Source organism: Sceloporus undulatus, chromosome 3 (assembly GCF_019175285.1).
Source record: "Sceloporus undulatus isolate JIND9_A2432 ecotype Alabama chromosome 3, SceUnd_v1.1, whole genome shotgun sequence".
NCBI lineage: Eukaryota > Metazoa > Chordata > Lepidosauria > Squamata > Phrynosomatidae > Sceloporus > Sceloporus undulatus.
Window position 1 is genome coordinate 27,634,810 of NC_056524.1, and position 12,425 is coordinate 27,647,234.

A 12,425-nucleotide genomic window follows, 5' to 3' on the forward strand; every position below is an offset into this window, starting at 1 on the left:
CCCGAGGAAGGTCCAAAGATCTTTGCGCTGGTGGCTCGAACCCGACAACGTCTGCGTGGGCATGCCCTTCATACCCCCATAGCCGGACATTACCCTTACAACAGACGCCTCCTTAGTAGGATGGGGCGCCCACGTTCTGGATTTTACCATCAGGGACAAGTGGTCGATGACAGAGGCTTCTCTCCACATAAACGCCCTAGAGATGCTTGCGGTGGAGAAAGCTCTCAAAGCCTTCTGCTACCTTCTTGCTGACAAGGTAGTACTATTGCTTACGGACAATACTACCACCATGTACTACCTCAACAAGCAAGGAGGCACAAGATCAACAATGCGCCTGGAGATCACCCTCCGCATCTGGGAGTGGTGCATCGGCCACAGCGTCTTGCTGCAGTGCATCCACCTACCAGGGGACCAGAACGACCGAGCAGACCAACTGAGCAGATCATCAAAGACCTGCCACGAATGGAGGCTCCATCCCGAGGTGGTCACCAACCTTTTTCTCCGGTGGGGGTCCCCAGTGTTGGACCTTTTTGCTTCTCCAAACAACACCCACATCCCAGAATTTTGCTCTCGAACTCGGGGACCGGGTTCGAAGGGAGACGCCTTCCAACTAGACTGGAGCCAGGGGCTGCTGTATGTCTTTCCCCCCTTTCCTTTGCTGATGAGGGTGCTGTCAAAGATCATGACAGACCGAGCCGACATCATTCTAATCTCCTCGTGGTGGCCGAGGCAGCCGTGGTTCGCCCCACTCCTCCGTCTGTCCAAAGGCCTTTATCTCCGACTCGACTACCGTCCCGACCTCCTCTCCCTCCACAACGGGATGACCCTCCACCCCGACATGGAGTCTCTCCCATTGGCAGCATGGAGGATCCGCTGTTAGTTTCCCTCCCAGCTGACATTCAGGATGTGATAATGGCAGCCCAGAAACCCTCTACGCGTAGGGCCTATAGCTATAAGTGGGACAAATTTCTCTCCTTCCTTAACAAGAAGGATATTGAACCATCCCAGGTCTCCATTTCCACAATTTTGGACTTTCTTATGTCCCTGACCAACGCAGGACTATCTTTGAATTCCATTAAGTGCTACTTGTCTGCTATCTCCTCCCATTATACGTTTGGAGATAAACCCTCTTTATTTAGGGACCCACTGGTGAAGAGATTTCTGCAAGGGTTCAACAACCTTCACCCGCCTTGCTCTTCTCCTTCCCCAGCTTGGAGCCTGGAACTGGTACTTTCCAAGCTAACCTCTAAGCCCTTCGAGCCCATGGCTACGACGGACCTGAGGCTGCTGACATGGAAGACAGCCTTCCTAGTAGCCATCACCTCTGCTCGTCGGGCTGGTGAACTGTGTGTGCTTCGGGCTGACCAGCCCTATCTCCGCTTCCACAGGGACAAGGTTGTGCTTCGGGCCGACATCACTTTCCTGCCGAAGGTGGTGTTAGCCTTTCACCTTAATCAAGACATTATTCTCCCCACTCTGGCCCCGAACCCATCCACTGATGAGGAGCGTCGCATGCATTCGCTAGATGTCAGAAGGGCACTGGCATTCTATTTGGACAGGACCTCGGGCTCGAGGCTCTCCAATAGACTTTTTGTTTGCTACTCGGAAGCAAAGAAAGGGCTGCCTGTCTCATCTCAAAGATTTTCTAAGTGGGTCTGAAATACCATTTATTTGTGTTATGAATTGGCAGACGTTCCTGCCCCGGTACGGGTTCGGGCCCATGCAACTAGGGCGGTGGCAGCATCCTCAGCCTTCTTGATGGCAATTCCCCTTAAGGATGTCTGCCGGGCTGCTACCTGGTCCCAGCCACTGACATTTATTAGACACTACAGGCTGGACTCCAGGGATAGGCAGGGAGTAGCCTTTGGGAGGGCAGTGTTACTCTCAGGTTTGCATTGATTACACAGACAAGGCCATGTTGGTCATATTGTTTATTCTGTGTCAATAAATTTCATTGATTTACATGCTTGGACACTCCCTCCTCCTTTGACTTTAGCTAGCCAGTCTAACCCATTTGTGTGATTCGCAGAGACCACGAAGAAGAAGGACAGGTTGCTCACCTGTAACTGTGTTTCTTCGAGTGGTCATCTGCGAATTCACACAAATCCCGCCCATCCATCCCCTCAGTGTCCCGCTCATGATTATTGCCGACGTTACCGTCACGCTGTGGCGGCTCATTCGGAACTGAAGGAGAGCGGGCCGCTAGGGGCTTTATATAGGGGTGGGCGGGGATACCTCCAAAAAGTTGCAGAAAGTTACTTTGCATTCTGCCCAGAGATTCTAGAAGTTTCCGAGCATTGCTGCGCAGGCGCAGAATAACCCATTTGTGTGAATTCACAGATGACCACTCGAAGAAACACAGTTACAGGTGAGCAACCTGTCCGTATCAGGTCTGCTAGTAGATGATCATCTTAAATCCATCATTCTACTGGTGGTCACAACAGCACTTCATTTCCTCTATAGCCCTTTGTTGTTGTTGTGTGCCTTCAGGTTTCTGACTTATGACTACTAACCCTAAGCCAAACCTATTATGGGGTTTTCTTGGCAAGATTTGTCCACCCTATATGTAGCAAAAAAGCTGGTGGGAGGCATGTTATTGTTGCCAATAATTTTTTATTCACATGGAGGCAACTTTGGCCTCAAACAGATACAGCAAAAGGAGAGGCTGCTCCCGCCCTGATCTCTGTGGGACTACAGTGACCACACATGCCCAGCCCTGATACAGGCTGCTCTAGTGGCTTTGAACTAAGCCAGCAAAAGGAGTGGCTTTTATCTACTCCTTTTTGGCTCAGGGTGTGCGTCATCTAAACACTATGCCCTGAACGCAGCTGGAAACTGGTTTATTTGGCCCATCTGTTTTGGGCCTTTATGACCAATGCCAGTGGTAACAACTTTTGGAAGTTTTGGTGCAGAAGCATTAAGTTTCATGTATGGCTTAGTGAGTTACACCAATAGTAGTATTATGCAAATGCTGTGCTCAGCGACGTACAAGAGAGACCCTCTCACAGCCTCAGGAGTTTTCCACATACCATGCAGCTGCAGACATGTCTATATAGGGACCACCAAATGCAGTGTTCAAACACAAATCAAGGAACATGAGAGACATTGCAGACTGAGTTAGTCAGAAAAATCAGCAGTAGCAGAACACGTTATAAACTGCCTTGAACATAAAATGCTGTTTGAAAAAACAACTGTCAGGTCAGAATGTACAGGGAAGCCTTTGAAATCCACAAAGACCAAGACAGCTTCAGCAGGAAAGAAGAAATCCATGAAGTGAACAAAATTTGGCTACCAGTCTTGGAAAACAGTAAAATTAGGACTCAGCAAATGCAAGTGAGAAACCACCCAGGGTCAGGGGCTTTCCCATCAAACAATGACCACTAATTAAGCAGATACTACTTCTCTTTGCATATCCTCCCACCCTGAGGCCCTGCCATCAACAACAGAACAATACACAGATTAACATGGAGATCATCCCTCCCCTACCCTGGGTCATACACACACACACCCCAACTCTCTTCCATGTCAGCATTCTCAAGATGCCAACCACAGATGCTGGTGAAATGTCAGGAATAAACTCTTCTCGAACATGGCCACATAGCCCGAAAACCCACAAAAAACTATAGTAGTAGTACTGCTTGCTAAAGCTAGCTGTTTGTTCATTTTGTACCTCACCCTTTCTTATAAGAGCTCAGGGCAACTAATTAATATTTGTTTTTTCTCAGTCCTTCCTCATAAAAGCTAGGCATCTTAGTCATGACAGAAACACCTAAAAACAGATTTCAAGTATCTGAAATCACAGATAGATAATCTTAAAACTATAAATATAGAAAATAATAAATATTTGTCAACTAAAATATAATTAAAAAGGTAAAGGTTTTCCATTGAGATGAATGTTTAGTCGTAAGGAAAAGGACATGGTAAGCATTTGCTTCCTCCCTGAAACTTGTATAAATACTGTAATTTTAAAAGTCAAAGATGTGGGGGACATACAAATCTCTAATGGATGCTATAATGTGTGTGCGCGCGCGCCTTCAAGTTGCCTGTCGACTTACGGCAACCCTATGAATTCCACCGGGTTTTCTTAGCCAAGAAGTACTCAGAGGTAGTTTTGCTAGTTGCTTCCTCTGAAACACTATAGCTTACTGCACGTGGTATTTGTTGGTGGTCTCCCATCCAAGTACTAACAGGGCTGACATGTTTAGCTTCCAAGATCAGATGAGATCTGGTGCCTTTAAAGTATTGAGGCATGTGATGTTGCAATATATTATCAGACATAGAAGTAAAAGATTTCTGTTGTCTTTTTTATGAGTTTGTATTTTCATATAATATGAAAGGCAAATGGCTTATGTCTTAATTTAATTGAATGTCTAAACTTGCATTTCCCTTTGTTGATCATTTTAAATCAGATCTTGGCATTGTGGGAAATGCAGTGAAAAATTTCAATCCCACTGTGTGGCAGAGGTAAAAGAGATGGATTCCATGATGAAGCCTGTTAAGAAAAGAATTCAAAATTAAGTTTCTAGTAGCCAACATTTCCTGGTGCAGCTGGGAAATCACAGCCAGCAGAATCTGGGAACTTGGGCCATGTGAGGAAAGAATGCATTGCTTGGGGCTTGTTAGTTTAAGGGGGAAAGTGAGTGAAGGAAGAGGGTCTGACCAGGTTTGGAACTTCCAGAATTCCCAAGTCAGCTCTGATGTGGAGACATTGGCTATAAATATGTTTTTCAGCCCCTCTCAGAATACTTGAATGGAAAATTTAGGGCAGACTAAACAGTCTTCACACCATGTACCTAATTTATGATATTTACCTATAATGATTTTAAATAGGATGTCTTTGTATCCTGCTTGTAAGCTTTGCAGAAAAGCCTGGCTGGCCACTGGATATATTTATTTGTTTCATTCAGCATAGCTTTGCTGTTAATAAAGTTTCCTTCCAGACTCTTGGTTCAGTGGGCATGTGATTCCCATGGGGAATATAATGCAGATCACACCTGTTTGTCATACAATTCAGTGATTATCGTGTTTGAAATACTTGGAAGGTGTTTCAGATGATGAATTATTTTATCCTGTTCTTTCAGGTGATAGAGTGTAAATAATATTTTCAGATTACAGGAGTGAATCTTGACCAAACATAGGAGAACCTCCTGATAGTACAAACTGTTCATCTCTGGAACAGATTGTTTCAGATGATAGTGGACTTCTTTATTGGTTTTTATGCAGACTTGCATGGCCACCGATCAGCAAATGAATCCGTAGGGATTGAATGAGATGGCCTTCAAGGGCTCTTCAAACTCATTAATTCTCATAAAAAATCTAAATTATTACTAGAGATAAGATTTCCTTTGATTTGATGTTGCCTTTGTAGAGGATTGATAAGTAGACTGTATTTTCCCAATGCACCATCTTCCTTGAAAATTCCCTGCTTCCATTTACTACTACCATAGATATTTCAAAATGAAAGGAAATTAGGAAACTTACTCTACAATTAATTGGTGTTGTTACGTGCCTTCAAGTCTTTTCTGACATAGCAATTTCTGACATTTAGGTTTTGCATCAGGCTAAATCTTTACAGTTGTGCACTTCATTTAAATGCATCCTGCTATTTTCAAAGGAATTTCTGTAGCATGAAGGTGTGGCATCAAGTACTTAAACAAAAAACATTGACACCAGTTGTGTAAAATACTTGTTGAATCTGTAGAAATGGTAAGCTTCTGGCATATACTAGTACAGTGGGTCCTTGTATAAGCTGGGATTTGGTTCTAGGACTCCAAGTGAATACCAGAATGGGTGGATATTTAAGGCCCATTATATACAATGACTTAGTAAAATGGTGCCCCTTATATAAAATGGCAAAATCAAGGTTTGCTTTATGAAATTTATATACAGTTGTCCCTCCCGATTTGTGGGGGATCTGTTCCAGCCAGAGAATTGGAAAACCACAAATATTCAAGAATCATTTTTAAATAATGTTTTCAGTGTTTATGACTGGCTGTTTTAGAATTAATTTTTTTGTACTGCATCTACTGGGAAGTAAATTTGTTGTGGTTCATAGTTCTTCATAAAATTGAAATATCAGTAGTATTTTCTTCTAAATGCCTACACAGAATGAACCTGAGGTCACATAGACCTCAAATTGTGTAAAGTCCCATGCAACCATTCACAATGCTAGAGGTTTTTTTTTAACTTCTTAGTTTTCGTTGTGTTTAAATAGAGCTTACTGTATATGAGGAGGTATTGTATAAAGTTTTAATTATCATCTTTTAAAAATTGGACAGAAAGTTTGTTTTGATTTGTAGTGAATTTTTTTCTATGTAGTCACCATCCAGATTTACACATTTTCCCCAGCATTTCTTATCCCTCCAAATACTGTTATTGTAGAAATCTGAAGGTTGCGCCTTAAACCATTCTTCCACTTCATGAATAACGCCATTTGTGTTGTCAAATCGGTGACCCCCCCCAACAGATTTTTCATTTCTGGGAACAAGAAAAAGTCACTTGGTGTGAGGTCGGGAGAATAAGGCAAATGCTACAGAATCTCAAAGCCATAAGCCCTTGCTTTGTTAACTGCAACTTGGGATAAATGAGCTGGTGTGTTGTCAGCTAGGAGACAAATGCCTCTGGAGAGCATCTCGCAACTTGTCCAGAAGATTGCTGTAGTACGTGCCAGGGATGGTTTGTCCCTTTGCAAGGTAATCTGTGAGAATGACTCTACAACAGACCCAAAAAACTGAGAGCATGACCTTCCCTGCTGACCTTTGCACCTTTGCCTTTTTTAGGGGAGGGGAATCGACATGCTTCCACTCCATGTTCATGGTTTTGGTCTCTGGATCATACTGATAGATCCAAGATTCATCCATGGTTACCACACAACCAAAACATCCTCTTCAGCCTATCCTGTTCCAACAATGTCTGACTTGAAAAGTCATACTGTGTTTGTTTTTGGAAAGGGGTTATTCAGACATGGAACACAGTATGCAGACACCTTAAATGTGCAGTTCATCATAAATAATTTTTCACACACTACCATAACTGAGACCACTTGCATTCATGATCATTTGGATGGTTGCTCATCTGTCTTCCAAGATTAAGCACTCCACTTTCTTCACTGTGGCTGCATCGTCCGTCAGTGATGTGACCAGTTTGGAAATTCCTTTTCCACCTCACGATAATGTCATAAGATGGGCAGTCATTTCCATAAACTACCATCATCTCATGAATTTGCCAGGCACTATTACCCTTCAAATGCAGGAACTTTATCACACTGTGAGCCTCACTCTTCTCCATCTTACACTTTAATCACTTCTGGGATAACCTGTGACAAAAATAAAGGACACAGTGAGCTGATTTTCTCAACATCATGCACTTCAAGATCAATGATGTCACTGACAAAGTTTCATTACTATACCATAATAAACCTCCGGGTGATAATTATTACTTTAAGATACCCCCTCGTATACTTGTGTACAAGTCAACCTCATGTATAAGTTGAGGGAAGGTTTCAGGGTAAAAATAATGGATTTTGATTTGACCCATGGATAAGTCAAGGGTAAAACATAAGGGGCTATAACAAAGAATGGAAAGAGGAAAATTCCATTTCTATCCCTCCTTCTCTTTCTTTGGTCCTCTCCCGACTACCTGTCATCACTCCGAGGTGCTGGAGGAGAGGTTTGAAGATTGGATTGGAGTGGAAAGGAAGTGGAGTTAAATGGGATGGTCCTTTGATGAGCAGAGAAGGCTTTAAAATCAGATTACGAAACACACAAACACACACACAAAAACCTCCTGCCTTCAGGCATGAAGAGAGGAGAAAAACGGAGGTGCTTATTTCAGGACCTTTCTAAGCAGTATCAGTGTATTGACCTGTATATTACTTGACTCAGGATTTTAGGGTCAATTTTGGGGCATACATTTCTCGACTTATAGTTGAGTATATGTTGCAGTTTATGTTATCCCTGCCCATGAATGATTGTTAATTAAAATAGCATGGATGGGCAGACCTAGACACTATTCCAAAATTAAGTCAAATGCTGGGGCACAAAATGGGACATATTAATGTGGCTGGGTAATTGCCATGTCACTCCACTGTATGTGGAATCAAATTATTTGAAAGCATACACAGCACACTGGAGGGTGTGATCTGACTTCATAAAGTTGCAAATATATATGAACTTTGGAAGATAGTACAAAATTCCTGCATGTCTATTGTAATAAATCAGTTTTAATGAGTTATAACTAATGCAATACTTGCTTTTGTTTTTTATTTGCTTTTTTAGAAATTTGGCAAATTAACAGCTTGTACTGGTTGCAGAGCTCAGTGCAGGTTTTTTGACATGACACAGTGCATAGGACCTAATGGACATATGGAGCCATACTGCTCAACCGCATGCATGAACACACACAAATCAAAATATGCAAAATCACAAAGTAAGTGAAAAGGGTGCCGTGTTTTCATCAATGGCAAATTAGGGAAGTCTTGTTTAATTTGTTGCTTCCATCTGATTTCCCTCTGAAAAATAATTTTAAAGCAAAGTCATGCCCAAATTACATTTAGAACATAAAAGTCCTTAACCATGCTTATATGTTATGGCTTGGATCCAGATTTGATCATACTTAGACTCATAGAAATCACTGGGATTTACGTTTGTAATGACTGACTTGTTCCATTATTCTAGAACAGTGATTACCACCACTGTTTTAGCCAGTACGTATGACTAAATCTGGATCTAGGCTTATGAGTACTGTAAATCTTTGTCTTTGGAACTTGTTTAGGTTCAGCTTCTTTTTAATAGAGCCATAAATGGAAGTATCCACACTTGCCTTGCCTTGGTTCTGCTGTTAGCCCTGTTTTATGGGTGGCAGAGTAATATTGATGGAGCCAAAAACAAACTGCTAGAATCAATGCAATTTCTCATTATGGAATTAAGTACATAGTAAATTCTAATGTTATATGTACCATTTTTTTCTAATAACAGAATACAGTAGATTTGTTTATGATAGGAATCTTATAAATAAATTTAGACTGAGTTGTAAAATTGGCTGAATTTGTCTGAAGGGCTGAAACTATTTGTTTGTTTAATTTATATCCCATCTTTACCTTACCGTAGAACCCATTGGTAATCTTACAGAAATGGTGAACATTAAGTTAATTAGATCAGAGTTAGAAATAAGTATAATATCAATATTTTTGCCCTTGCAGTGGATTTGCAGTAGGAGCAAACAAGCCAAGAACTTATTCATTAACCAGAGTTTTTCTGTGTTATCCAAACCAAGAAGTTATAACTGTCAGGTTCAAAAAAAGCTGGATTCTTAAACTTCAGTATGGAGTTGGTTTAATATTCTATTTTGTCTCAAATCTGGTTCACAGAGTTTCTTAGATCAGATAAAATTGGAAACAGTGGCTAATTAGAGCTTGGTTGGTTGGTTGGTTTAATTGCTTATTTATCTCTTGCTTTATAAGCTGAGATAGGATTGTCCAAATATGACCATTGACAGATTTTGAGAAGTGTCAGTTTGTCATTCATAATCTTGTACGTTTGCATTTATTTTCCTTGTAAACTACATTTTTCTTTTAGGTATGGGAATTGTTTGCCACTTTTGTAAGCGAAACTCTTTATCTCAGTATCAAGCCACAATGCCTGATGGAATACTGTACAACTTTTGCAGTTCCAGTTGTGTAGCTAAATTTCAGGTTAGCTGTTGTGTTAAATCTCTTCCTAACTGGATGTATATCTTTCTGTGCATGTCTGTTAGGAACTCTTAGTATATTTATATTAAATAATTATCTAACTACTTATTGTTAAAAGCACATCACACACACACACACACACACACACACACAGAGAGAGAGAGAGAGAGACCAAAATTAGTCTTCCAGTGTGCCTCATCAAATCCTGGTTCTTTTCAGGTGTGTATAAGAGAGTAATTCCCAATTCAAGAACTTTCATAATCAGCACTTTCTTCTAGAGGCTATTTAGATTCCACTTCCTTTTCCTCTAAATTCTAAGAGGAATGAGATGGGAGTAGGCCAGTAGTTCTCTCCCCATTGCTTCTGCAGTAGTATAAGGCCAATTGTGCTAGCTCTAACACTTTTTCAGAGCAAGGGTTGTATCTAGTACAATAGTTACTAAGGAGTTGTGCAAACCAGAATTTCCTGGGTCGGGCATTGCTGTAGTTCTTGTCAAAGATATTGGCAGGTTGTAATTATCAATTCTTTATCTCGGTGTGAGTAGGGTTTTAACTATTCAGGTTTAACATTTCAATTCCTTTTGGGTGCAAGAAAACCTAGAATGAAAACCATAATACTTTTTCATAATTCTTGTTCTTCTAGAGATGAAAATTGCACAGAACCAGAATTGATTAGTTTCAAGTGCATTAATTGCCTCGCTTTCATTCCATACAAATTAGCATTTGAATCTTGACTGTGCAAATTTAATAAGGCTGACATTATTATATGAAGTAGTTCTGAATGGCAGGATTGGGAAGAGCAATAGGTCTAGCCAATTTTGAAAGAAACAAGCACCTTTCACTGGGAATGAATGGACCTAGTGTAAGTCTACAAAACCCCCACTCCTTTCTTTATTTTTATTCAACCAGTATTCTCCTTGTCCTTTTAACTATATATATATATATATATATATATATATATATACACATACATACATACATACACACACACACACACACACACATACACAGTTTCTTTGTATCTTGTAGTAATCCTAGTAAATTTTCATCTATCATTGTATAATTGTTTTATATACATATAACATTTCTATAATTTCCAAGATCTTACAAAAATAGCGACATTACTTCCTTCTTGTTCATCATTAAATATGTATCAAATTTGTGATCTCCATATCACTCCATTATTTTCTTACCTACTAATATCCCATGTACATTCTACTTCCATGTCATTAAGTTCCAATCCAATATCTACAGATGCATTTAAAGACCATATTGATTATTTAAACCAAATATTATGATTATTTGTATTCTTATTAATACAAACAACCCACTTTTTTGTCCTTTGGTTTAACATGGGTTTTCTTAAAGCTTACCTGTTCCATTATTTTCCCATGTATTTCATACACTAGGCGTCATCTGTTTTTATAAAATATGACAATGATTTTGTCTGTATTTGATGACTACAGATCAGATTTTATATTGGATGGCCTTTTAGCTTGTAATGTATCATTGTAAATTGATATTCTGCTTTGTAATAGAGCATGAGCCAGACTAAATAAAACACTGTTCGAGAAAGAGTCAGGTATCTGTAGTTGCATAGTTGATTCCTTAAACTACTTTATTTAGCTAGATTGTCATTCTTTGCAGAGTTGATAAAAATACACAGTATTTTTAATTGTGTCCAAATTATTAATAAAATACTTGTCTTGGTCCTAATCATTAAAGAAATACTCTTGATTTCACCTCCATATCCCTTATACATATTAGTAGCCTGTTTTACACTGCTCATGTATCCCTGTTAAGTTCTAAAACTCCTTCAAGGAAAAATTCCAGCCATAGCTTAAAGCAGGCATCCTTTTTTTTTCTTTTTTTGGGTCATCTTGGACTGAGTCTATATTTGCAAGTGTATGTCTTTATCAGAACTCAGAAAAGTAACATTTTTACTTCCATTTCCCAGGATCCTTAAACTAGCATAGCTAGTGGGTTTGGGAGGTTATAATCCAAAAATATAACTTTTCCATGCTTTTGATCTACACACATATCTTTTAAACTGGCTAAAATATGATTGATCAACATCACATTTTATACCACGGGACTGATTGCTTTCTTCTTCATCTAACCATGTATACTATTTCCAAGGAAACTAAGCAAAATAGTCCTTAAAACCATTTATCTTCTTAATCACTAATCTTGCATGTTGTCCACTAGACACAGCTTTTGGCTGCTATTAACAAAACCTTTATTTCAGTCTGCTTTTAGCCCTTTTAACTTGTATTGACTTCTCTTTCATCTAACAATGTATGGACTGAATTACTCAACCTCTAGCTTTATGCTGGTGGCTTTTGGAGGGACATGGGAAGGAGATGGATTATTGTGGTTGTGGGGCCACCAACAATCAGTAATTGAAACTATTCAGAGAAAGTTTTGTTATATATCCAAAAGAAAAGAACAAATTATCATATTATGTTAATGGCTGGTAGGATGTACCTAGTGGAAAGGAAGGGTCTGGATTGAGTTGGATCTGTGCAGATTGAAAAATTACAGGTAAGTTCTATTATAGAAGTTGGCAAATGTTGCATCACTGAAATAGTTCAGATTTGCTTACTTTACATTTTAGCTCAAAAATAACATAGACCATGTTTGAAATACATGCACAGAAAACAAAGAGAATGCACGCAATACCAGTTCAGTTCACCTGCTAGAACATGAAACAAATTAGTCCAGTTGTGCAGTTATAA

General features: G+C 39.8%; 1 protein-coding gene across 8 annotated transcripts in view; it reads left to right on the forward strand.

The window, feature by feature from the left end:
• The window catches only part of ZMYM2 (zinc finger MYM-type containing 2), a 112,862-nt gene that overhangs the window by 51,749 nt on the left and 48,688 nt on the right, over positions 1–12,425 (forward strand). For 7 of the 8 annotated variants that reach the window (XM_042459377.1, XM_042459381.1, XM_042459375.1 and 4 more), the window contains 2 exons: positions 8,277–8,427; positions 9,576–9,691. The exons of the other annotated variant lie outside the window; for it this stretch is intronic. In XM_042459377.1, coding sequence (XP_042315311.1) covers positions 8,277–8,427; positions 9,576–9,691 — 267 coding nt within the window. The remainder of the gene's footprint in view (positions 1–8,276; positions 8,428–9,575; positions 9,692–12,425) is intronic. 8 annotated transcript variants of the gene reach the window in all.